Source organism: Drosophila suzukii, chromosome 2R (genome assembly GCF_043229965.1).
Source record: "Drosophila suzukii chromosome 2R, CBGP_Dsuzu_IsoJpt1.0, whole genome shotgun sequence".
In the NCBI taxonomy this organism is placed as follows: Eukaryota; Metazoa; Arthropoda; class Insecta; order Diptera; family Drosophilidae; genus Drosophila; species Drosophila suzukii.
In genome coordinates this window covers 8715338-8741106 of record NC_092081.1, presented here as the reverse complement: position 1 = coordinate 8741106, position 25769 = coordinate 8715338, and the positions used below count along the sequence as shown (strand labels likewise).

The 25769-nt window shown below is 40.6% G+C and overlaps 5 protein-coding genes across 8 annotated transcripts; 4 read left to right on the top strand and 1 right to left on the bottom strand.

Annotated features, from left to right (window-relative positions):
* Nucleotides 1-2086: 2086 nt before the first annotated feature.
* CAH14 (Carbonic anhydrase 14) lies at nucleotides 2087-5948 on the top strand. The gene is made up of 2 exons (XM_017072729.4): nucleotides 2087-2274; nucleotides 5027-5948. The coding sequence occupies exon 2, from the start codon at nucleotides 5054-5056 to the stop codon at nucleotides 5939-5941; it is 888 nt and encodes a 295-aa protein (XP_016928218.3). The 5' UTR covers nucleotides 2087-2274; nucleotides 5027-5053; the 3' UTR covers nucleotides 5942-5948.
* Nucleotides 5949-8346: 2398 nt separating this feature from the next.
* On the bottom strand, nucleotides 8347-8688 carry Dso1 (Daisho1). The gene is made up of 2 exons (XM_017072578.4): nucleotides 8528-8688; nucleotides 8347-8464 (listed from the first exon to the last, which is right to left on the bottom strand). Exons 1-2 carry the CDS (start codon nucleotides 8601-8603, stop codon nucleotides 8412-8414), a joined length of 129 nt encoding a protein of 42 aa, XP_016928067.1. The 5' UTR covers nucleotides 8604-8688; the 3' UTR covers nucleotides 8347-8411.
* A 1111-nt stretch (nucleotides 8689-9799) lies between these two features.
* Dso2 (Daisho2) lies at nucleotides 9800-10232 on the top strand. The gene is made up of 2 exons (XM_017075111.4): nucleotides 9800-10046; nucleotides 10107-10232. The coding sequence occupies exons 1-2, from the start codon at nucleotides 9980-9982 to the stop codon at nucleotides 10178-10180; spliced, it is 141 nt and encodes a 46-aa protein (XP_016930600.1). The 5' UTR covers nucleotides 9800-9979; the 3' UTR covers nucleotides 10181-10232.
* A 127-nt stretch (nucleotides 10233-10359) lies between these two features.
* Nucleotides 10360-20644, top strand: Ipk1 (Inositol phosphate kinase 1). 3 transcript variants are annotated; one of them, XM_017075106.4, is made up of 12 exons: nucleotides 10360-10470; nucleotides 10531-10746; nucleotides 11202-11855; nucleotides 12600-12752; nucleotides 13724-13824; nucleotides 15233-15517; nucleotides 15595-15653; nucleotides 16716-16862; nucleotides 17533-17590; nucleotides 18359-18928; nucleotides 19747-19973; nucleotides 20048-20644. In XM_017075106.4, exons 3-12 carry the CDS (start codon nucleotides 11513-11515, stop codon nucleotides 20208-20210), a joined length of 2106 nt encoding a protein of 701 aa, XP_016930595.3. In that variant the 5' UTR covers nucleotides 10360-10470; nucleotides 10531-10746; nucleotides 11202-11512; the 3' UTR covers nucleotides 20211-20644. The 3 variants fall into 3 exon arrangements, 2 of the variants coding, with proteins under 2 accessions (XP_016930595.3, XP_065719393.2); XM_065863321.2 differs by lacking the exons at nucleotides 10360-10470; nucleotides 10531-10746 and adding an exon at nucleotides 10975-11059; XR_011603770.1 differs by lacking the exons at nucleotides 19747-19973; nucleotides 20048-20644 and having other exon boundaries at nucleotides 17063-17590; nucleotides 18359-18449.
* Nucleotides 20645-20783: 139 nt separating this feature from the next.
* On the top strand, nucleotides 20784-24460 carry Cib2 (Calcium and integrin binding family member 2). Of its 2 annotated transcripts, XM_017072814.4 has the most exons (5): nucleotides 20784-21369; nucleotides 21453-21487; nucleotides 22291-22433; nucleotides 22528-22650; nucleotides 24066-24460. In XM_017072814.4, the coding sequence occupies exons 1-5, from the start codon at nucleotides 21115-21117 to the stop codon at nucleotides 24281-24283; spliced, it is 774 nt and encodes a 257-aa protein (XP_016928303.4). In that variant the 5' UTR covers nucleotides 20784-21114; the 3' UTR covers nucleotides 24284-24460. The 2 variants fall into 2 exon arrangements, with proteins under 2 accessions (XP_016928303.4, XP_016928304.1); XM_017072815.4 differs by lacking the exon at nucleotides 21453-21487 and having other exon boundaries at nucleotides 20787-21369; nucleotides 24066-24459.
* Nucleotides 24461-25769: the final 1309 nt, after the last annotated feature.

Here is a 25769-nt window from a genome sequence, read left to right as displayed (position 1 = left end):
CAATCTCAATTTCAAGAACGTTCCTTCTTGAATAAGTAAGGAAGAACAAGACGAATTTTCAAATTTAAAGCATTTGATCTTTCCTTTCTCTATTTTTTTGGGTGGTGACCATCTTCCAGTGTTTTTATTTGATGTTTTTTATCTCTTCCCCCGTGACGGCATCCACAGCATAAACAAATGTAACACTGAAGTGGCATAAACACGGTTATCACTTAGCTGCCTTTTCAGTCCCATGTCGAACGTGTAATTCGATAAGCTTGGCTTAAAAAATGGCCATAGCTCCAATGAGTCGATACACTTTTAATAGTTTTTGCTGCAGCAGCCAGCGGAGGAGGAGGAAAAGTTCTTCAAAACTTTGCAGCTTCCATTGCAAACTTTTGCGCTCCGATAAACAACAACAAAAGGCCGGGGGAGCCGAAGAGGAAGTGCTCGATTCGAACCCGGAGCTCGAGTCAAAGGCAAAGTGTTGACAGCTTGATGCGACACACACACCCACGCAGGAACACATGGAATCACAGGATCTCGGAAGGACCCTGAACTTTGGACAGCTCGAATGCATTGTATACAAATGCAGTTTCCATTGGCTCAACTGCAGGCCAAGTTTTGCTTTTCAATTTCAAAATCCGACCCGAACAAAAACACACACACACACACATATGGCAGTAAGGAGAGTGAAAACTTTCTAGCAACACAAAAGCAAGTCCTTTCAAAGTTATGTCCCACCCTCCTTGGGGTATTATTAGAAATTGAATTAGATTTCATTTGGCAGCCGGCAGAACAATCCCCGATCCACTTAAGGTGCAAAAAATTGCTTGGGTTGGTCCCTTCAATAAGTTGCAGTTCGCGTACCCTCTTCATTTCGAAAGAAAAAATGCGCTGCAATCACATCGAAAGTTTGCAATCAAAAAACTTTGCTTCCTACCCAAAAAAAATTTGCGTGCCGAAAAAATAACCTTAGCATTAAATAGACTACAAAGTTGTTTTTAGCCCTGATACCCCTGTGTTCCTTCGCCCTTTGCTAATCCTTTTAATTTTGAACTTCAACTTTCGCCGGCGAGCAGGGAAAATAAGATGGAAAATAAGCGAGTAGTAGTAGAACCAAACATGCGACGCACTCGGCGAAAGTTTTTTAATAACAAGTCCTGTGAAAGGACGAAGACGAGATCCATGGCAGTTATCAACCGAAGGGCAGCGGGAGGGGAATAAATTCCGCTCTGAACTGCACGTACATTGCATACATTTCCCGCTTTGGTCCGATGCCTTGACTTTTGTTGCCCAAAAAACCCGAAAACTTTCAGCTTCCAATGGGCCCGGGGCGGTCGAGGAACTCATCTCATCCGATAAAGTCCAGCCAGCGAAATGCAAATACAAGTTATAATAATTTCTTTTCAATTTCCAACCAACCAAAGCAAGCACTTAAGGGGATTTTCGTTACAGCGACGGACTTAGATGTGAAATGCAACTGGCCAGGACACGAAAATCGGGATGGGATGGTATGGTATGGTATGGAATGGTATGGGGGTGTATTTGTCATTTGGCCTCGTCACTTCTGTGATTGCGCTGAAATTTGCATAATTCCAAGTAAACAAGCAATTTCATTGGGAGGGGCAGGGGCTGCGATGGAAATTGGTAGCGGAATTCGGAATTAATAACTCTTTGCAGCTGAAATTGGATAGCATTTGGTACCTTGGCAGCCTCGATGCAAAGACAATTTCCCTGGAAGCGGAATTAGAAAAAATCTTAATCAAAGACCAAGGACAAAAGCCCATTAGGTGTACTTCAAAGAAAACTTGAACTTTGTTTTCTTTGATGTGTTTTTTGCCAAAATTTGAATTTCCGTAAAAGTGTGCCCTAATTCTTATTCAGAAGCTAGTGTGCTTTCTCAACACTAAGTTTTTTAACAGTATTAGCAAATGTGTGGCCAAATATTTACCATTTATATTTTGCACGTTCACTTTATTTATTTACTCATTAAATTTATTTATTTAAAATTTGTTTTAGTTGTTTTCTCTTTAGTATAAATGTATTAAAAACAAAAACTTTGTTTTAATTAACTCTACCTGACAAAAAACGGCAGGTCTAACTTCTCTTTCAAATTGTCAAAGTGTACGACAGGAAAAAAAATAATCACAGTAGCCTGGAATTTTCTATCGAATTAAAACTTTGATTATTTTTCGTGCAGCAAAGTCGAAACACCTGGCAAAAAACACCGAATTCCACCATATCGCATTGATTTGCTAATTCTGTTCGAGGAGCGTTGAGAGCGGAAAGAAAGTAAGTTACCAACTTCCTGGCACTCGCCAAGTCGAACTCTGCTTTCCACCGGGAAAGTTTCGTTTCGGCAGCGATAAAAGTTGTCCCAATATACATATTTTTACCCCGGAGAGTGAAAATAAGTGGCACAATAAATTCGTTATTATGCTGCTACTTATGTCAGCTCACCTCGTTGCAGCGATATTTGTGTATTGCCGAGTCAAAAGTTATCGCCAGTCCAAACTGAACAGCAGGCCCCCTTCCACATTCCCCGCAGAGTGAAAATGGGTGGCACATAAACGAAAGCTGCACCATGAGGCAATAATTTCCGACTGTTTTTGTGTGCCTGCCATGGTCTCAATTTAATTACTGGCCAGCAGTTAATATTGACAGTAGCCACAGCTCACCGTAAAAACCGTAAAACCGTTTCAGCTGAGCATAAACCCATGAGCCTGTCAATCGCAAAGGTCGGTGGCCATAGCCAGCACTCTTTATAGAGAACATATCCTGCCCCCTTTTGTAAACAACTTTACCTATAACCACAACAAACGAAAATGCGACATTTTAGCCCGCACCAGAAAAGCTGCCATAAAGGACATACTAAAATGGGTGTGCGAACATCAATTTAAGGATAACTATAGTTATTTTTTATTTAATTCCCGTTGTTTGTAAGGTAAAAAACATTGGGAACCTTTCAGAGAATACTCTCTTATGGTTAAAAATGTATTTCATTTTAAGAAATTAGTCACGAAAATCCCTTTCATATATTAAGCGTTTTTTGTCAGAATCTGTCCTTGCCGTAATTTAAATCTCTATGGCAAAAAGGATCTGGAACCTTAAAAGAATACTGATTTTTTGGCTTAAAAAATATATTATTTTTAGAAATTAGGCACGAAAACCATTTTAAGCGTTTTTTGGTAGAATCTGTCCTTGTCGGAATTTAAATCTCTATTGAAAAAGGATCTGGAACCTTTAAAGAACACTGACTTATTTCTTTAAAAATATATATTATTTTTAGAAATTAGTCAGGATAACCCCTTTCTTATATACATCGTTTTTTGGTAGTTTCTATCCTTGCCAGAATTTAAATCTCTTTATACAGCTTTATGAAGAACAACCTGTCAGGCATTTTTAAACAGTCGAAACCCTTAAATCCTTCCGGCGAACAATGCCGCTGGCAATAGATGCTTATTTTATGGATGCCAAAGCCAAGACCAAAATCCCAATGCAATTTCACTCCTTCGGTTTGCCCTCCTTCGAGACTTGGCAACTTTTAATGGCCTTACTAATACATTTAAGACTCTGCATAAACACACACACAAACACACATAAAATGGAGAGCGGTACGAAGGATTCGAGTCCTGTATACAAATAATTACATGGCAAAATATTTACATTTCGGTTTTGGCTTATGCACCAAATAGGCCAACGTAGACAGTCGCCCAGAGGTGCTGAGGTTTCGGGTTTGGTCTCGGGTTTCGAGTTCGGTTTTCATTGGGTTTTTGCTGGGGCAGCAACTTTTTGGCCACTTCATATTTCATAAAAACATGCATTATGACTATTTTATGAAGCACGCGCCGAGAACTTTGGCAGTCCTGGATGCAGGACGTCCCTCGCCCACGAGTCCTGTGTTTGCTAGGTATTTATTCGAGTTACCCTGCTCCTGGTCCTGGTCCTGGCACAAAGCCCCATAAACCGACATGGTTGTGTGTCCGCCGTCCTTGTCCCGGCCTATCTGCTTTATGGCTCAGCGCTTCCAGTGCAGCGTGGCATCGTGGACCAAACAAAGGAATCCCACATTCATGGCCTGTGGGGGTCACCATTTCATGTGCCCTAAATGGCTCACTTCGGAGCAACAAAACTTGGACGCACATGCTCGTAAATGTGCTCCGCAGAAGTGTAACTGACCTAGCCCAATGCAAATTAATAATTCGACCCCCCTTCGAGTGGCAGGCATCTCTTGGGGATCCTCAGCATCCTCAGCATCCTAAATATCCTGCAAGAGCACTGCACCTGACTGGCCGTACACTCGAAATTTTGATTAGATTATCCTCCTGCTCAATATTCATCTCTCAAAGTGACGGGTACTGGCCAGATTCGAATTCCAGCCTGTTGAGTAATTAGTTGATTACCAGGCCATTCAATGAGCCGGCTAATTGAAAGGGTAAACTAAGCATTGCATCAAAGGCATACCAGCTGATTTCCGATATACATATAGTACTAGCCTTCGTACTTCAAGTACAGGATAAGGTTTGTGCTTCACCTCAGAGGAAGCGGAAGCTTGAAAGGAAGAGGCATTTTCAATTAACTTGGCATCTTTTATAAAAACTGTTTGAGCTTTTTCCTAGATTTTTCTGCATTTGACTTTGTATTTTTAAATGCGGGCTTTAATCCTGTAAATGACATTTACATAAATTTATTAATATTAATTAAACGATTTATAAGCAAAAACTGGATTTTTTATTAAGCCTTTGCCATATAAATATTATAACATTTAAATTTGATATTGATAGTGTAAGGTATGTGCAAGGGTATAATAATTTCGTTATTACACAAGCTTAATTTGCCCATGGTGTGCAAATACTTCATTGTCTGCAATAATAATGACATAAATGTAACTATTTTGATCCCCCCATTTTGTTGTTGGTAAAGGATTAATTTTGAACATTGCTGGTGAATATTGACCTCAGAGCACTAACCACACCTTGTGCCCAGATATAACAATTTCAATTTCTTGATTGGCATTTTCAATTAACTCTCATCTATCATTTAGAACCTGCTCTATCCCACCCGTTGCGTCATGTTCTTCCCAATGATTGACCACTTTTGGTGGAAGTTTATCAACTGTTTCGGCCTGGTTATGAAATTGGCCGAGGATTCGCGTGTAATTATGATGCTGGTCAGCTGCATTATGGCCGTGGCATTTATCCTGAACATCCATTCGGGGAGAACTATCCTCCGGGATGTGGTTAATGCGATGGCCAACAGGAAGTTGAAAGCAAAGCTAGATCGCCAGCCCTCGCCGATTAACATTGCAGAGAATCGGGTGACCATAAAGCAGTTGAAGCTGCCTCTAATTTGGAAGCATTACGAGGATCTACCGATGGCGACTGTTCTGGAGAATAATGGAAGTACCGTGATCCTGCGTATTTACACTCCCCTCAACTTTCTGCCTTACCTGAGTGGAGCTGACTTGACCGGTAAATACCATTTTGTAGAGGCCATCTTCAAGTGGGGCACTTTCCAATCGGAGCACTCAATTGGCAAGCATCAGTTCTGTCTGGAGATGCAGGCTCTGCATCGAAGTCCTCAGGAAAAAGGAGCCTTTGAGTACCTCACCTTGTCCTATCTATTCGCCGTGAGCCGCGTCAAGAACGAATCACTCCAGGGGATCTGCGATAACCTCATGTCGATCCTGCACCCAGGATCTTCGATTGAACTGCCTCCCTTCGAATTGGGGTCTCTGCTTCGACATTTTGCCGGAGGTCATTACACCTATCACGGCACCTACGACAATGGAGATGTGATACTGCCCACCATCTGGATCATCAACTCGGAGATCTCCCATGTCAGTTCGCGTCAGTTGGCCCACTTTGGAGCACTCTATCGTAGGGATGGCAGAAGGAACTCGACTAACTCGCGACAGGAACAGCCGCTGGGCAGTCGCCAGTTGTACTTTAATATATAAACAAGATTATAAAGGAATATATATATATTTTCTTATGAATAATATAATAATTAATATTTTATTCTTTTATATCGCACAATACCTAAAACTTTAGTTCATTTAAAAAATTCCTTAAACGAATTAAGAATTTTCACCTGATTTGTTACCAGTAAGTGCCATTACCAAGGTCCCCTACAAATTTAGCATAAGGAAATATGGTTATTTTTGCATCATTATGAGAAAATCTAAAAACCGTCACGGAGACTGACGATAAAAGTGAACTATGACGACGTGTTTGAAATAAGATCCCTGATTCCAAATTCACTACCTTTCAAAGTTTGTAACTGTAGGGCTAAAGCCATGCGACGTGCCTGGAAATGTGGTAAGTCCGAGTCCTCGAGGAGCAGTTGGGCATTTCAGTTCGTGATTCGCACCCCATGAGCAGTCAGTCAGTCCTCCAGCCTTTGACTCCGGATCCTGGCCAACTATTTGCCTATTTGACCAAATGTCTGCAGGTGCAACCAGGCAGATAGCCAAAGTGCAAAGAGCAAAATGCTGGCCAGGCACCAGGGAGTGACCTGGGGAATTTGTTCATTTCGTTCTGGGCAGAGGGAAAAGTCAGGAAAAAATCAGAGAAAATGCCTCGCAGCTGCAAATGCTAAAACAGTTGCGAAAATTGTCGAAATTAATTTTCAATAAACGCCCGCTGGCCAGCAAAAGGGGAATCGAATACTGATTGGCTAAAAGTTGCGCTGAAAATCGCGTTGAATAGGGGGGAGCCGGGCAGTCTGAACCTGAACGTTTTCCCCCAAAAGCGAATTGCTGAATTCCGGATTCGGGGATAGGGATCCAGGATCTGCTGGCAGGAAGGAAGGAAGCCGGGCATTCGCTTATTGACTTGCCCAGCATCACCCACATCCACCGCAAAAGGAGTCGACTGGGGGGCAGAATAGTTGGCTACTTCAAACGCGGCGCAAATTGTTCCTGGCTACAGAATTCCTTCGCACGAATTTCAAAAGGATTAGCTCGATGCCCAGAGGAGCCCAGAGGTCCAGGCGGCTAAGAAAATATATATATTTATTCCACCGGCAGACATTTTGAACTTGCAACTCCTATTACGATTTATTTCAGGCGTAAAACCAGCGAAGGAAATATTTGCGGCGAAAGTTTAAAATAATTGTTGATGTAACGAACCAAATATAGGCGTTGCCGGGGGCGTGGCACAAAGTAAAACAATGGGCCCAGCAAAAGGAGCGGCTCGGTAGCTAAAACTGGCAACTGAAAACTGAAACTGAGGCTAAAACAGGACAACCAAATAGTTTTCGCTTGGGAAATTGTTTCAAGTTGCGACCAGTTTCGTTAGCATATATACATATAAATATGGACTGTTGTTTTTGAGTGGCCACAGTTACAGTCCAAATGGCAAATCTAACCCGAACAACACATCTCTGCCGCTTAGCCGTCAGCAGTATGCAAGTAAAACAATTAAAACAAGCTCCAAACAATTTCCATTTAGATGCGAATAACAAGTTGTACCTATGTATACTAGATGCAAAGGTCTAGACTGAAGCGATGAGTGCGAATTGAAGACAGGCATTGATTTGCTATCAATCAACAAAACATTTCAAAAACAAATAAATAAAAAAGTACAAGTCCCAGAGTTTATTAGAAAATATAAACAATCAATTGTAGATTTTATATTGTTTGTTTTCGATAATTACCATTAATTCGCACGTGTCGACTGATTAATTAACAGATCACTAACTTGTGTTTCTGTTAACGAAAACCGGAGCAATGACGTATGAACAACCACCTGTTTTCATACCCTTGCTGAAGGTGCTATAGTTTTAGTCAGATGCTTTCGTTTTGGCGACAAATTTGATCAATTTTTTAGTTTAAAATAATTACAAATAATGTTAAATCTATACCAATTTTAAAATGTGAGCATCAAATTAAAAATATTAAATAAAGGACATTAATACTTCCTTTCTGATTTAATTATTAATGCTCTAATATTATATTATTTACATGAATATTACATTACTATTTTTTTATTGACTTCATCTGGATTGGTTTGGTTTAGTTAATCACCAAAAATTTATGCATTTCATTTTTTTAGATTTTGGTGTACTGATCCTTCATCAGGGTATAATCTTAATAATTTCTGCCTTGAAGATTGCACAGGTTAAAGGATTGCGTTTTGTTTTTTATTGCAGACTCTTCAAATTTTATTAAATATGCAATTTTTCGTTTTGTACAATTGCAGACTTCTGAATATGGTTTTTTCTTTACAGACTATGAAGTCCAGTGCCCTCTTAATATGCTCATTCAAAACCTTTATCATCTACAATCTAATAAGAGTCTTTTTGAAAGTTCGAAAAATTACAAAATACCATTTTTTTACCAAGTAATGAAAACCAGATTCGTAAATTTTAATTTTTTATTTAAAAATCCAAATGGGTAAGCACATAGTCAAAGTCTTTCTCCAGTCCTAACCGGTGCGGATGTACTGGGTGTTGTCGGTCTGGATGAGCACGGTTCCGGCTGTAATATTATTTAATATTTTATTGCCATATTATACTTTAAATTTTGTACTGTAACACTTACGTTGGGGAACGGGCTCAGCATTGGCGAGGGCAGCGAACATGGCCAGGAGAACGGCAGCGGCTTGGAAGAACTTCATGTTGATTTTGGTGGTTTGTTGGTTGTATATTACCGTGGTAGTACTGAGATACTGATGCCCCCACTGTGGATCGGGAGCTCTTTTATAGCGGAACAATCAGTCAGCGATCGGGGCAATTCCAACCTGGGGGATTGCACAGGTTAAAAGATCGGCTTAATCTCTTACCTCGTCAATCTGAGATTCGCTTGTTGTTGATGCAGTGCGGTTCATGTGAAGCGAGAACCTGTCTGGGTTTCTACGCAATTCAATCAATGCTGGTTATTGACATTCGAATATGTGCACACGTAGACGAACGACTATTAGAATAACTGGAACTGCGCGCCAACAGCGCAATATGCAATCCAGTTTAGTCTGTTTACAACCATGCCCCTTATGCGGAGTTTCTCTTGAAAAAGGTAGTTAATTGTTTTTATTTATAAATTCTTGGTACCATAAAACTTAATTACTAAAACAATGGGAAACAAAAATAATTCTGAACATGATTTTCCCAATATTTAACACGCTTTCATTTAAATCACGATAATGTGAACGATTTTGTATCGTTGTGATAGGTCAGTTTCTATAAATTTATACAAATATGCTTTGTCTACTCCTAAGGTATTCCCCCATTTTCTGAATTTTTAAGAATCTATAATTATTAAGCTAGAATTCTCGTACAGTATTTCTACAATCACACTGAATTTAGTATTAAAGCATAATAGTTTATTAAATAACTAATTTTTTTTTATTTATAAAAGTATAGAACAAACATTTTTAACATTAAAATTTTTTAAATATTCGGCTTACATAATGTAGTGAGCATAAAATTATTTTATAAAAGCAATAAAAAAATATTTTTTTTATATTTATTGCAGTTTTTATAATAATGCTCTTGATATTTTATTTTATATTAAATTAATACATATTTGTATATTTTAATCAAAATAATAGTGAAATAAATGTTTTAAATGAACAATTTAAATATCTCGAATATTTAAATAATATATATAAATAAATGTTTATAATGAACGAAAGTATATATTTGTATATAAATAAATATATTTTGTGTATAAATAATATGCACATTTGATATGATATATGAAGAACGACAAATACACAATCGTTCCAAATCGATGTCAATTTACACCTTAGAACCTATATATTATTCTCATGGAGGGAGTGATTATTATTATTCTCGCATATCAGCTACACGCGCATTATCAGTTCAGATCGCGCTCAATTCCCGATTGTGACCCTGGGGGATTCCGATGCGCATTGGAAATTCCTGATTTCCAAGCCGCCAACTGGAAGTAACGCTCACTGCATCGGATCGAGCTATATAAGCGGCGCTCCCTCAGATCGGCAATCAAAGTAGAACTTGAATTCACTCTGTAAACATGAACTGTCTGAAGATCTGCGGCTTTGTCTTTGCCCTAATCGCTGCTTTGGCGACGGCAGAAGCTGGTAAGTTACAAAACAACAATCTTATCACAGAATTGTCACTTATCAGATCTTTTTCTATAGGAACCCAAGTCATCAATGCTGGCGGACACACACTGATTCAAACCGATCGCTCTCAGTATATACGCAAAAACTAAAATAAAACAGCAGAATTAAAAATAAAAAATAAAAATTATGTGAAAAAGATAATTGTTTAATCATTGTTTTATGAAATTTGAAAAAGTGCGGGCACTTTGGCTAGAAGGGTCACATTGACAGAAAATACTAGAATTCGGGGGAGTTAGCCACTTTTCCTTTCCTGGTGTGCACACACTGGAAATGATCTCAGCTGATCAGCTGTTTGAGCAAAACAAAAATATATTTCAGTTTAAAAAGGCGGCATTTCCTATTATTAAGTAAATATTAGGGAAATTAAATATAATTAAAGGTGTGTCTTGTATTTAGCAACTTGTGAAATCAAAATGCAAACTGTTTTTCTGTAACGCAGGCCAAAAACATAAATAAACCCAGCTTCAAAGGCAAAGTCTGGGTAGGGGGTAACCAAATCCTTTATAGGATCCTTTGGACTCAAGCCATGGAAATCGAGATTAAGGAATTGATTCTTTCAGTATATATTGATAACATTCCTTAACGAAATGCACATGATGCCACAAAGTTTTTAGAAATAAAAGGAAATTTGATTGAAAAGATCTCGATCCTCCAGGTAAGGCTAAATCTATAAAAGATTGAGTATCTGCAAGAAGAATCAATATTTAAATATTTCATATATGTATGTATTTTTACCATAAGTAGTTATTTAGTATGGGAAAGGTCAATAAAGTTAAATCATAAATTAAAGATAGCTGATTTTGGACCTCTACAACATTATTATTATTTCTCATTATATTGGTCTTGCTGATTCATTTAGTCATCCTGCGTAATATTTCTATTGTACTTATGTATATGGATTGTTTTTCCTCAACTTTATTTTAGGGGATGGCTAAACTCCTATGTTTCCTTAAATCTAAAAATCGTTTGTAAATAGAAACCGTCCAATTTTCCTTAATATATAGCTTATTGTCTTACTAAATATTACTTACTAAAATATTTAAATAATATTCATAAATTGCTGAATTTGTGTTTTCAAAGTATTTATAATACACTTACCTCTTATATCAGCGCCTGGCGACCTGACTTTTGAGCCGGCGACGACTTCCTGGCTGCTGCATCTTATCGCCGGTCAATAAATGTACATAAATGCGCCCACGACAGGACAAATAGCAAAGAGCAAGGACTCGCAGCCACAGAAACAATAACAATAGTCAAGCCGCAGGACTCGACCACAACAAGCCACAATCGGCAATCATCAACACTGGCGCGCCGCAGACCGAGAAGGGGTCAGAGGTCAGAGAGAGGCGCTTTCTCGATTTCTGAGGGCGCCAGTTGCATTTTGACAACGGCAACGAACCAAAAACACCCGCGCACAAGCCATGACAGCTGTACGAGAGACCCACTCCCCGGGAGCCCGAATCGGCATCGGAATCGGGCAAAAACTAAAGCTAAAGCCCCAGTTACAGCCACATCGGACGGCCAAGAATCTGCACGCCCTGCTGGATCTGCCCGCGGCGATGGAACTGCGCCAAATTGAGTTGATCTATCGGGCGGAGGGTAATGCAAATTTGGTGCTCGCCTTGCCGCAATTTAAAAAAGTTTTACGTTTGCCAAAAATGATATCCAGCAGACTGCGGCAGGCGAAGCAGCATGAGCCGGAGGATGAGGTTGCCCAGCCGGAAGGGCAACGCGACTCATCCGCCGATGCCTGGGCTGAAAAAGGTTTGTATCTACACGCCGAAAAATAGGACTTGCGTTTTAGGAATCACCCATAGAGTATGGAAAATTGTATAGCCTTTATAGTGCATTAGAAAACTGATGAGTTTTGTAATTTGTTGATTTCCTTGATTCGTTAAAATAGGGATAACCGTGATAATATAGATAAATGTCAGTAATATCAATATTAGTTGCTTAAGAATAAATCTTCATTATTGCAACTTTAAAAATCAAGTCATGTATCGGCCATAAACCTTCTAAAATATCTGGTAAAATTGTAAAACAATATTCTGGTGCTAGCCCAAAGTCTATCACAACTTATCGCTTCAAAAAGAGTTTGAAACACAAGTAATCTATACTTTTTCCGAGTGTTAGAACCAGCCTGTTATTGTTAGCAGGGCTGCCTTATATTTTCCTCCTCTTTTTTGTTGGACAGGAAATGGTTGCGTGCAACTCCAAACACCCAGACAAGCTGCTGCTCCATCGCCCATCACCCAGCTCCCAGCCAATTTGAGTATTGTGCTTTGGTTATTGCCCGCTTGGCTGGATTTTGACCCACCATCAACCACCGCCCACTTCCTTTTCCCGTTGCCCTTTGCCCTTTTGGGAATCTCTCTATCTCTGTGCATCTTTTGGCCATTGCATCAAATGTGTTTATTTCATTTATCCACATTTCTCTTATGTTGCCCCGTGCTGCTGCTGCTGGACCATCGCCTCCATCTCCAACTCCACCTCCATCTCAATCTCCAGCTGGCGACTTGACAATGCCGGATTTTATGGCTTATATCGGGATAATGCGCCGTCTATTAGGAAATGAGTTTGTCTGCGGAGCGGATATTGTTGCCATACCAAAGGAAGACGATAGATTCTGGATAAACGAGCACATACGCGACCAAAGACCGGGTAAGTGCACTGTGCGAAAGTAACTGTCTTCATGTGGTAAAAACTTTATAATCTTATGCTTAATGGAAGTGTATTTATGTTCTATTATATATAATATAGTCAGGAGCTCTTTATTTTGACTAGTACTACCAAAGAATGAATTTTATTCCAAAAAGTTTACTTGTATACGTTTGTTTTAGGCAAGTCCATAATAATTCCCATGTGTTCCGATAAATGATACCTTAAACCTACCATTTTAGGCTCCCATTATTTTAAATCGCCCTGTTTTTTATGTGCAGCTTTAGTAAGAATTTGCTAAACTGGAAAACTATTCACGTATAACGATTTTCCTCCGCTATTCAAGCGGATATCCACTGTAATACATATTTTGGTGTTGGCCCGTTGTGGTAGCGAATTTTGTATTTGATCAGCTTTTGCTGCAGTGCCTCCCTTTTGGCCATTGCAACCTGCAACCGCCACCGACGAGTCCTTCTTCCCCTCTTTTGTCCTGGGCGCCATCCAAAGCCTTTTAGAGCCACTGCAATCAATCATAAACGAGCGTTTTAGTGCTCCCTTCCACAACCGACGACCCACGTCCCAGGCCAGTCCCTTTCACTGACGTTTACGATGGAGAAGATCCTTTGCTCCAGTTTCAGTTTCCAGTTTTCAGTTTCAGTTGCTTTTTCAGTTGCAGTTCCGAGCGCACCAGCCCGTCCACATGGGACTGATTAGTGGCGGACGCCAAAGTCGTGGCCATATATCAAAATCGGGTTTATGCCCGGCAGCCAGCAACAGGCTGTGGAGCTGCAGAACTGGCCAGCGATTTATCATTCACCTTCGCCGTCTAACCCACCGCTGGCGGTATCTATATATCAATAATCGCCGGATGCTGGCGCTTGCACTTTACATTCATTCCCCTACTATATCCTATGTATTTTCCCCGACTTTCCCGCTTTTCATTTCGTCTGTTTTTTTTTTCCAAACCGTTGCAGTTTCGCGTCTGGATAAGGAATTTGTGGGGCCATTCGGCCTGCTGCTGCCAGATGTGACCCAATTGCCTGCCACGTTCGATGTTTTACTTGCCAATTTACAGGTGAGTTGGTCGCCATCAGCTGCTCCAGCTTCCATCTACCAGCTCCCAGCTCCCTGCTCCTGGAAACCAAACGCTGAGGCTGCTATTTTGGCCGGAGTCATGTTGTTGCTGTCCAAATAAATTGTGTATTTTGAACAAGGACAATATTGGCATTTTTGGCCATATGTGCTGGACACGTTAGCTAAAGCTGCCGCCGTTTCTGCTCCTGCTGCGGTTTAGTTTGCCTTTGTGCCGTGCCATCTACCCACATCCAAATTCGGAGCTAAACCCTGGCCAAGGCCCATAAATCAACGGTTCTTTGTTTTGAATTAAAGTGGGCAACAGTGTAAACACTTTGTTGGTGTTACTTGCAACCTTGCCCCATCCTAAAAACCGACATCCCACATCCAGTGGCCATTTCTATTCGTTTCGTTTCGGTTTGGACTTGTGTGGTTATAAAAGATGCCGAAATTGCTTTGAAAGTGCCGCCATAGCTGCAACTTTTATTATATGCCCCATCTTCCCCACCACCCAGAAAATCGGACAGCCATGGGGTAGCTTAGCTAGTTGGAGGCACACGTGATGGGGGAATCCCACTCCTTAAAGGACTTCAGGGTACTGCGCGGTTCGATCATTTGCCGGCCGCCGTATTCCCTCTTCAAATTTTTTTTTGCAATTTTTTGGCTATTTGTTCGCCGTGCTCGGTGGGTACATATTGAATTTATGGCTTTGGTGCCAAAGCATTGACCGAAATAAAATTGCCGGCAAAGGAAACAAACAACCCGTGGAGCAGGGGCAGAAAACGAGTACATAGAAAGTGGTACACACATATGTATGGATGGATATACAACGTGGCCATAACTAACGCCATATTGTGTGTTCCATTGCGGGCGAAAAAATGGGCAAAAAAGGTAAGCGTTGGAAGAAAAAACCATTTAATTGCGGCTTTAAATGTTAATTTTCAATTTCAAGTTGGGAAGCGCGAATGGAGGACTCCGCCCATGCCGTGCCGGCCGTGGGCACCATAACTCATCATACAATCAGCGCAACAACTTTTGTTTTATGTCACAGCAGCAACAACAACGGCAACAGGAGGAGGAGCAGGAGCACGAGCAGGAGCAGGAGCAGCGATAACCTGTCCAAGGACCCCGATCCCAAACCATGCGAAACCATGGTAGCTTTATTCATGATGGTTTCTGTTTTTCCTGCTGCGCTCGTCGCTGCATTTTCAAGTCAAAATGGCATCAACGCCGGGGCAAAAGTTCGCGGTACACGGCAGGCATAATATTTCATGGCAGGACATGCCGGCACCTTCCTTTTACTCCATTTCCCCGGGATCGTGTTGGGGGGGATGGGAATCGGGGAATCCAGGGAATCCGGGGAGCAAGAAGGTGCAAGAGCAAATAAGCGAAACGATATAATTTTGCAGGCAAAGGGCAAAACAGGAGATGAAACTGGAGACGGAGGAGGAGCAGCAGCAGGAACGAGGACTGGGAAGAGGAGCCATGTCCGTCGTCTGGGCGATACATATGCCATCGAAATAAAACCCAAACAAGGCTGGCTCCAGTTGGCAAGTGATGTCAACGATTTATTTGATTTAATGCCGGCAGGAGCAGAGACAAAGCCAAAGGAGGAGCCCCGCAATCAGGAGGAGCGGGAACCTTCACCCCGGGACAAGTGCTGGTGTCGCTTTTGCAGCATGCAGCTGCTGAAGGTGAGTGAGTGGGGCGATAACGAAGGTCATTTGGGTTTTTTTTCTTGATTCACACTCACATTCACTCCCTTCGACAGCTGCACAATGGGAAAATCAAACGTTTGGGCCACTACTGTCCGCTGGATCTATTCTCCGGGTATGTCATCGAACCCGGGACACCGTGCACCGTGCACTATGCACTGTACACCGACTAGTGTCCGTACAATGAACAGGGAACCGGAGCCGGAGGCCGCTCCTCTGGCACGAACATCGAGTCATAAATTTCAATCTGCTCCATTTGCGTGTCTTGTCGTGCTTCATAATTCCAACACTTTCGGTTACTGTTTGCCACTCCTTTTGCTTTAGTGTCGGATCTTTTTTTTGCTGTATTCTCTTACTTTTGCTTTATTGTAAGGCTAAAATGCTAGGGACTGCTCTGGGTCCACTTCAATTGCAATCCCAGTCCTAGAGTTCCAGTCCTGGCCCCACTCATTCGTTTATTTGCGGCCCGCTGTTTCAAGTCAAGCGTGCATCCGTGCACAAAATTCAATTTGCTTGCGCTTTCATTCCGGTTTACCGCCTGCTCCGCATCCTCCCTTCACTCTTCACCCGGTCCCCACTTTTTATGGCCGGTCGAAAATTGTTGCCAATTCTTTGGCCTTTGTTTCGGGTGCCAGCATCTTCCGTATACCCCATATGCATATACATCAGTTTTAATAGTAATATTCATAAGTACAGCACGTGACGAAACTGGACTTTTTATATGCATATCTCAGAACTATGAAAAAATGAATTTTTTCTCTATACATATTAGTAAACGTCATTCCTCTTCGTTCTTCAATATACATATCTGCATATATACCCTTTAAAATAAAAGTATTTATTTCGGAACTATGATAAATTGTACACAATCGACCGATATACCTTTTAAATCTAAGATCATATTATGAAATAATAATCTATAAATGTTGCATTCATTTAAATTATGATATGTATGATAACTTATTTTCATTCTCTAAACAGTAACTATACATTTTTAATTATGGTTCATCTTATGTTTTACTTTTTTTTTACATTTTGTTAGGATTCTGCCTTACTTTCTATGCCAATTGATATGACATTTTTTCTCCAATTTATGTATGCCTTACAATTATCACCTACACTGTACAAGAAACATGTCCGCTGATGTATTTTCACTGGTTCTTTTCTCTGCTTTTAGTGCACCCGGTCGTATGCTCGATGCCTTGGATGCACTTCTCGCCTGCCCGCAAAATAATTTACGTGTATTTCAGAACGGCAATTTAATTTATGGCGATCACGCGAATTCGATTTCCTTCGATGAATTGCACTCGCGTGTCTTTCCCGGGTAAGTCAGAGTTGCTTTTAAATAAATACTGTATAAAAAATGAAATAAAAATGTATCGCTTGGGATGAAAATTCTCTACGATTTTGATGATGGACAGAGAGAGATTTAAGAGCTTGGTTGGATACTAAAGAATTTAGGTTTTAAGTCCTATAGAATTTATTCCATTTATTTCCATGGCAACTCACTTTATGACATTTCAGTCCGAACAGTTCGTATAATTACTTTCTCCTCGAGTCTTTCCTTCTCCGGCATAAATTTTCATGAGCAGAGGAAGGAAAATTCTCGACAATTTGGCCACACGCAAATATTCAATAAATAATGCAAGAAGCAACAGCCAAACACAAATTCTCGAGTGCCAAATGCCAACATGGCCATTTTCCCGGCTGCATCCTCTCTCTGTCCCGATTCCCGATACCCGATCCACCTGGTTTTCAACTTTTTCTCAACCTCTGAAACAACCCACACCCACCTCCATCTCCACCCCGTTGGCCATGTTTTTCCGTGGCTGTGTCGCTTCAACACCTTTTGGCACCACGTTGACAACGCCGACAACGACCACACGAAATGGGAATGCGCATTGAAAACGCTAACAAACAAAATTCAACCAATGCCAACGCCATCGCCATCGCCATCGCACCGCCATGGCCATAAAATCTCTGAAATTCTCCAGTGAAATTATGGTGCTTATAAAACATTTGCTGGTGGCCTGCCTGCTCAGGGAATACAAGGTGAGATACACTGAAATAATAGGTATAATTTTGACTTAGGTTTAGTATTTATATTGTAAGAGACTATTTCCTTTAACTGTTTATAATCAATTAAATTACACAATTTGTAGAAGGATATTTTATATATGTACTTTAAATACTCCAACATTTTAGAAAACATCTCAAATTCGGAAATTAGACCCAACCAATTTTGAACACAAAGTCCATGAATCAATCAGTTTAGATAACTTCTTAAATTCAGAAGTTATACCCAACCAATTTTGTACCCAATGTCCTTGAATACTCTGTTAAAAACTAGCAATGCATTTCTTTACTAAAACTAGAAATATAATATTTTTAAGCCCTTTTTCAATTCATTCTAAAATCTTTAAATTTTGTTGTATTACCTGTTTTTTAGTCATATCATAAACATAGCATACAAATCTAATATTAATCACTTAAATCGTAACATGTTTCAAAAGGTTTTACCTTAAGTTGTGAATGGTTATCTGAAAGTCGAAACATTTTAAAATCTTTTTAAATTCAGAATATTTATTCCAACAAACAATAAATAATTTTATGGAAAACTGCATACATATTTGAAAAAAGAATGTTCATTTGTTCAGAGAATACTAAAAATCGAAATGTAATAAAAAACCTGTAAAAATATTTTTGTTTGAAGTTTTTTCCTTGAAAGAAAATTATCTTTATTTGTCTTAGCATAAGAAACATAAAATCATTGACATGGCAATAGAAAGTTTACACTTTTTCTATTTTTTCCCCGTGCAGGACCCTGAATCCAACCGGGCAGAGAGCCCCAATCAGAGCCAGAAGCAGGAGCAGGAGCCGGAGCAGCTGAATCAGAGTCGCGTTTCAATTGCGGCAACGGAGACAAAAGCAGGAGCTGCTGGAATTGGCGCCGCTAATGTTGTCCTGCCGTTTCGGGGCGGGGCAGCCGCCTCTGTTGTCACTGCCGGTCAATCCGCGCCGAGGACAAGAGCAGCTGCTGCAACAGCCACGACCCAAAGGTACACAAAAGTGGCCAGAATGGAAACAACAACGTTCGCAGCAGCCACGTCGAGAAGCCAACTGTCCGGCACCGTGTTGGCAACAGCATCGGCAACGGCAATGGCAACTCGAACGGAAACAAAAACAAAAGCGGAACCGGAAATACAGGCGGCTCCTGGTACGAGTCGCAATGAGAATCAGAGCGAAAGCCGAAATCGGAATCAGAATCAGAATGAGCCTTCGAATCAAAGTGAAACTCAAACTCAAGCACAAATCAACAAAGCGGAAATATTTCGCTTACCAAAAAATTGTGTGTTGCAAAAAATTTTGAATTTGCAATTGCAGGTAAAGGTAAGCGAGCCAATCAAACCACTTCCCAGAAAGTAGACCTCTGTCCGGCTGGATTTGTTTATTTTTCCTGCTTTTCCCCGGAGAACCTTGGCAATTGCAGATAGTTCGAGTTGGTTTTTTATACCCTAGCGGGGCATATTGCCATTTTGTGGACCAGTTGGCTTGGCCAACCCTATTAGCTATATTAGTTCTTAGAAAGACTCTGTGAACTGCTCTTTTGCAAACTTTTCTTTAAAGCACATTTACACATTTATACATTTGCCTTTTCTCACTATAAGTTTGACTTATAAATTAGTGTGCTGGTCACAAAAACTTTACAATATTTAAAAAGCAAATTTAGCTATTTATTATTTATTTATTTATTTATTTATTATTTATAATGCCCAACCTATTAAAGTTGTAAGTTTAACCAACGAAATAGTTACTCTAGCAACAACGAAATACAAAGAAATATAAGCTTTGCAATAGTTTAATAGTAAGAAGTAAAAAATAGTAACCAAAGAAACAATAGTTAATAGTATTGTATTGATTAATTTTACCGATACAATGTTTTTGTGTATACAAATTGATTTAATAGCCTGTCTGCTTTTAAAACTAACTAGAAAAGCTGTTGTTATTTGATAAAACATCTTATACACATCTGTTAGCAAAAGTATTTAGTATTCAACTCCACAGAGTGGAACTTCCTTCGTTGTTTTTTCTCGAGCTGCTCAGGTGGGCAGGGAGTTGCAAGTTTATTCGAAGAGGCGGCTAAATGGGCAATGGATGGCGGCCAAGTGGCTTTGTGCAGTCGGAGTAACATTTCTTGGCCATTGCAGCGCCACTTCGACTTCATGTGGCAATCCGGCTACTCGGACCACTCCCAGCCCACTTACAACTCGCTCCGGGGACTGCTGGCCTCCGCCGAGGAGAGAAATGAGGTGGAATTCGAGCCGGATGAGGAGCAGGCTTATATGGTAGGAGCCACCGCCCTGGACTGCTCGATTATGTTGACGTTTCAGGAAATCGAAATCAAATGCGAAACCGATTGCCCGGCTGGCCAGAGGTAAGTATTATCCACACAATGCCGCCACCCCTGGCCTGCTCCATCCTGCTAATCGAATTCCCAATCTTTTCCAGCGATGCAATAGCAGCACTGCAGCCCTGGTGCGTCTCCCTGCTGGGTCATCACTTTCTAACCAAACTGTGTGTCCTCGATTTGGATCCCAAGCCCGACAGTCACTTTCATAAATTCATGGCGCAGACACGTGAAATTGAAAAGTGCCGTCGAGCATTAAATTAATTAATAAACTTTATACCCAACTAAAAGCCGCACGCATCGACTGCGGAGCTCACAAAACTGTGCTACACTTTCATCCTCAATATGAATTTAGTTGCTCTTTTTTTTGAGCTGCAGCTTTTTGAGCTGTTTTTATACGCGTTTGTTAAGTAGCACAAGGGTATGTTGAATTCGTGTGAGTCCTTGTAACTAGTTACAAGAAGCCGAATGGTTGGGCTATCAAGCGCTCAAAGTGTCAGACATTCTGGCTAAGACTCTGCCATGTTGCTGGTTTAAATCTGCTTAATTGGCCGGAAGCGAAGCTAATCCGAGGTTTAACTGATGTCTGCTGAGATTTTAACTTAATAAGTGGGGAATCCAGATTTTGGGTATTAAATGTTAGTCTTTGAAGGGAATATTTGGACTAAGATATCAGGATACGATAAAATACCTTAAGTGGTTTAGATTGTTAAAAACAGAACATTTCAATAAATGAATTGTATACATTAATGTAAAAGAAACTCAAGATGATAAAAAAAACTGATATTATTCGAAACAATAAGCTGTGTAAAAAGGTCAGATAAGATCTTATTAAGGTGACGAACTAATTACCATTTTGAATATGAGGTACCTTTTATTCGGCAGATCCTCAAAGCTATGCTCAGTTTTTCCATATTTTTCTAGTTACTTTGTTGGGCCGCACCTCTAAAAGCGTTTTTTGCCGCAGCTTGACAGCGAAAAAGGCAGCAGGGGCGAATAAACCGCAGGATACACGGCGATGTCCTGCGAAAGCTACGATGCGAGGGTATAGTTATGGGGCAGATGGGGGACTAGGACTAGGGTGTGGGAGTGGAATTGGCGGTCCTGAACACTCCTTTATTAATTTCCATGCGAATGCGGCCGCCATACGTTGGCCAGGCGCCGCAGGATGTGTCCGGAGCGACGGAACCGTGGAGCTATGCAAAGTTATGGCGCTGGGAGTTGGCCCACAGTCGGCTACAGTGTCAGTTGCCATTCACGCTTGGGACTAACCAGTTTGGCCGGCAGCAACGCGAAAAAACCAAGCCAAAACCAACCAAACCAAACCAAACCGAAACGAAGCGAAGGGAACCGAAAGGACTGGCCTGAAACGATGGGCAACAAAGTTGTGACATTTACGGAACAGGAACTGGATGACTACCAGGTGAGCAATCAATCAGTTAAAACGACCCCAAAGCTAATTCACTTTCATGTATTGCCATTGCTGCTGCTCCGCAAATCGGAAAGGATTGCACGTTCTTCACGCGCAAGGAGATCCTGCGGTAGGCCATTTGTATTCCCCTAATAAGCCAAAACTATTCCATTTCATATGGCGGCAGACAAAGCCGCAGAACACCGCCTGCTGCCATTGTTCGCAGCATCCCATTGTTTGCCCCTCGGCGGCAACAAAAAGCGGGTGGCAGAAGAAAGTACCCACACGACAGACTCTCGAAAACACAAAGCCCTTCATCTCTGGGCCCTTTCACCCCGCTATCACATCACTTTCTATACCCTTTCAAAGGAGATTACCCCCTTTGGACGGTATCCACACTATTGATCAGCGTTCTAAAGCCTTCTAGGCTTTCTATCCATTCAGCCGAAAGATCGTTAGAGGTTAAAGTTGTTTAAAATGATACATATAATCATGGAACAGGGAGGTATACCTACAAGTATGGTATCAATCATTTCTCATATACCTTGATATTATCATTTAATCGGTCAAACGTTTCGTATAATTAAGAAAAAGGTATAACCCCTATAAGAATGATATTAATACAGTAACTGCTATATCTTGTTACTAACTTATCTTGGTTCAAATTATGTATATATTAGGTATACCTATCTGTTATATATAACAAAAGGAAAGGTGTATCTTCTATAAGAGTGATATCAAATTCTTAACTCATATAACATGATATATGCTTTTTGTGGTTCAAAATGTGTTATTTAGTTACTGAAGGAAAGATATATTTTCTTTTATAAGTAGTTTGAGTTTTAAGTCTTGTTTTGAGCAACGTCAAGGGTATTCCCAACTTCGGTCCCCGGATAAGGACTATATCCACGAATGTTTTTCTATACGTTACAGCGTTCATAAACGATTTCGGGAATTGCGCCCGGACTTGGTACCCCGCCAAATGACGGAAGGTCAGGCCTCGAGTGTTAAGGTTCCCTGCGAGTGCATTGAGAAGATGCCCGAGTTGCGTGAGAATCCCTTTCGCCGGCGAATTTGTGCGTAACAAAAGACCAATGGCTGCATAACCAAAGCAAACCAAAGCCAAGGGCCGTCCCTCGAACAGACTATAGCAATTTTCCTTTTTTACAGGCGAGGCCTTCTCACGCGATGGCCTGGGCAATTTATCCTTTGAGGACTTTCTGGACGCCCTCTCCGTTTTCAGCGAGCAGGCGCCGAGGGACATTAAAGTTTTCTACGCTTTCAAAATTTATGGTAAGTTCCGGTTACTCCTTCTTTCAGTTCTTGTGGCTAGTGGTGGGAAATTACAATATCTTAGTATACCGAAAACCAATGGAAATGGTGGGCTTTCTTAATACATTTAAGTAAAAGTGTTTCCCAAAAGATTACATGATATGTTTTAGGTAGCTGCAATTGTCATGATCACTCACTAGATCACTCAAAAAAACCCTTTTGGTCAAATAAAGCAATATTCAATATAGTAGTTAATTGTACATTGAATTCTCAAAAAAAACGATGAAGTAATTACTTTCACAACAACGAAATGGAAACACGTTACTGTTTTATAGTAGTCATACTATTAAATAGGAACCAAAGTAACAAAAATGTATCATGTTACTATTTTTAATAGTAGTAAACTATTTTGTATAGTTACATGCTTATTCATAACGGTCAATTTAACCAATACAATTTTGTTGTGTGTATTAAAAGAGTATGAGATAGTTAAATAGATGCGTTCGTTGCTGAAAAATTGAGTAGTTAATTTTTTAAACATACAACCAAATTTTATAAAAACTTTAAAAACTTTTTAAGGTGTTAAATAGTTTTGGAAATCATTTTTTCTGGCCTTTCTGGGTGCCACCACTAGATATGGAAAAGACCAGCTTGCAACTCCATCTTCATTTGCAGCTCCAGCTGCTGGCCAGCATTTTGAGGCTTTGTTTATGCATTTCCGCAGCCCGTGTTTATTGTCTTTGGCGTTGTTGGCCTCGTTGCGTGAGTGTGTGTGCTGGCCCTCTTTGCATTTGGCCTTTACAGGGGCGGGGAACGGGGAAAAAGGGGGCCAGAGGAGCATGCGGAATATGTCCCTGGCCGCCAAACGTGGCATACAAATCGTGGGGACTCGCACTCGCGGCTCGGCAATTTGTGGCGCCGTTCCAGGCTACTATTGTTGTTATGCTCCCGGCTGCAGGACCAAAGTTCAAGGACAGCCATAAATTCTAATAAGCATTTTAATTGAAATTTAAATTAGAATCTCGAAAAATGCCACCATAAATGTGGGGCAAAAGTTTGCGTGCAAATTGATTGTGCAGTTGGCACTCGAAATTAATGGGCCAAAGTCCACAATCAATGGGACGCAAAGTATCTCTCAGGTCGAGTGCAACTGGAATTTTTGCTAAACTAGTTTCGAAAGTCGAGCGCTGGAGGGGCGGCTACACTTTATTTCAATGTGCATTATTAGATTGACACAAATTGCAACGTGCAGCAGGCGATTACCTGTGCGGCAGAAGGACGCTGCTAGGCAAACTCAGTTTGGCACACATCACTTGACTTTTGTGCAAGAAAATGTCAAGTTCTGTAAGCCAGCCGTCTCCATCCTATATATATAGTATAACCACCCACATACCCCCAGCACTTGTGTGTTCTTATGTCTGGCATAACTTCTGCAGATTTCGACCAGGACGGCTTCATCGGGCACGCCGACCTCATGTCCTGCCTGACAACAATGACCAAGAACGAGCTGAGTCCGGAGGAGCACCAGCAGATTGCCGACAAGGTAATCGAGGAGGCCGACGTCGATGGTGATGGCAAGTTATCAATTTTGGAGTTCGAGCACGTTATACTCCGGGCCCCCGACTTCCTCTCCACCTTCCACATCAGAATATAAAATTGTCGTTTGAACGGAGTACACAGTGGGAAAACAGAAGATCGTATTGGAACTTGAAATCTACTCACAATTGAAATAAAATGGAAATGGTTTGAGGATGTTTACCTGTCTTTCACTACGTTTTGTTTTTCAATTCAATTACCGAAATTTTTACTGCACAGGTATCTTTAAGTATTCTATTTATTGTAATATCAGAAGATTTTCACATGTTACCTATTTATTATAGTAATAAAATGGATATGGTTTAAGGATATTTTGCTATATTTCACCACGTTTTGCATTTTAATTCAACTAAAATTTTTTTCTCATGGTACCTATCTATTATAGTAACGAAATGGAATTGGATAAAATATATTTAGATATCTTTCAGCACGTTTTTTATTTTAGTTCAATTACGAAAGACATCTTTATAGGTTGAAGCATTTTCTATTTAAGTGATATATTTTAATTTGGTACTTGTTCTCATGGGATCATTATAGGATTGTAATGGAAATAGATTTAGAATGTTAAGTTATACTTTACAAGGTTTTCTATTTAAATTAGTTTACAAAAGTCTGTTATATCATATAGTTCGTTTAAACTGTTTATGAACTTTTATTTTGCATATCCCTATGGGGAATATGATGATGCAGTTTTCCCAGTGCCTATCCTATTTTATTAAATTGTTTATGTGTGCTTTTGCCCCGAATATACATAGCCGAACAGATAGCATAAAAGTGCCATCAGTGTGATTAAGCTGCCTGCCCGGCTGCAGGCTCCGTTGTGGGTTTAGGTTTGGATTCCCGGCTCCGGAGTCCGGACTTCGGTTCTGGTTACGGGTGCTGCAGGCTCCACGGGCCAATTGTCGTGACAATGTGCATGTCAAATGTCAGGGAGCATTATAAAATTTATATGCCCATGCATGCAGTCGGGTCGAATTCGAACTACAGTCCTGCCCTTTTTTGACCCCAATCAGACGGGGAGTCACGGCCAATGGAAATCGTACTGCCCCCAGGCCACACACTCTCGTAAACCAGGCTCTTATCAACGTGGGCGTGTGTATGTGCGCACTGTCAAAGTTTTATCAATTTTGCCAATTTTCAGCTTAAACTTGTTTGACATTTGAGCATCTGTGTGTCGTTCCAATCCCATTCAATTATTGTAATTGCATCTGCAAGGGGTTTTGGAAGCAGGGGTCAGAGGGCAAAGGGGGACGAATTGTGGCAAGTGGACACTCGTTGGACCATTCTTGAGTTATGAAAAAATATGCAAGCCCCACACTAGGTCGTTGACAATCATGTAATATAGTTATGTAATAGATACAATCAAGAAGGGACAACGAAAATATTAAATATATCCGTATTTATTCTGTTTGTGAGCAACAAGCATACATACATATATATATGCAAATATTCGAACTTCTGGGCTTGGCTTAAATTTTCAATTAACAACGTAGTCCAAATCGAATTTGTCTTTATAAAATAAAATTATCTAAATGCTCCTTAGC

Coding starts and splice junctions, on each gene's coding strand:
- Dso2 (XM_017075111.4), top strand. CDS start 9,980: ATGAACTGTCTGAAGATCTGCGGCTTTGTCTTTGCCCTAATCGCTGCT. Junction 10,047..10,106: donor TTTGGCGACGGCAGAAGCTG/GTAAGTTACAAA, acceptor CTTTTTCTATAG/GAACCCAAGTCATCAATGCT.
- Ipk1 (XM_017075106.4), top strand. CDS start 11,513: ATGACAGCTGTACGAGAGACCCACTCCCCGGGAGCCCGAATCGGCATC. Junction 17,591..18,358: donor GCCTGCTCAGGGAATACAAG/GTGAGATACACT, acceptor TTCCCCGTGCAG/GACCCTGAATCCAACCGGGC. Junction 18,929..19,746: donor ATTTGCAATTGCAGGTAAAG/GTAAGCGAGCCA, acceptor TGGCCATTGCAG/CGCCACTTCGACTTCATGTG.
- Dso1 (XM_017072578.4), bottom strand. CDS start 8,603: ATGAAGTTCTTCCAAGCCGCTGCCGTTCTCCTGGCCATGTTCGCTGCC. Junction 8,465..8,527: donor TGCTGAGCCCGTTCCCCAAC/GTAAGTGTTACA, acceptor ATAATATTACAG/CCGGAACCGTGCTCATCCAG.
- Cib2 (XM_017072814.4), top strand. CDS start 21,115: ATGTGTCCGGAGCGACGGAACCGTGGAGCTATGCAAAGTTATGGCGCT. Junction 21,488..22,290: donor ACGCGCAAGGAGATCCTGCG/GTAGGCCATTTG, acceptor TATACGTTACAG/CGTTCATAAACGATTTCGGG. Junction 22,434..22,527: donor TCCCTTTCGCCGGCGAATTT/GTGCGTAACAAA, acceptor CCTTTTTTACAG/GCGAGGCCTTCTCACGCGAT.
- CAH14 (XM_017072729.4), top strand. CDS start 5,054: ATGTTCTTCCCAATGATTGACCACTTTTGGTGGAAGTTTATCAACTGT.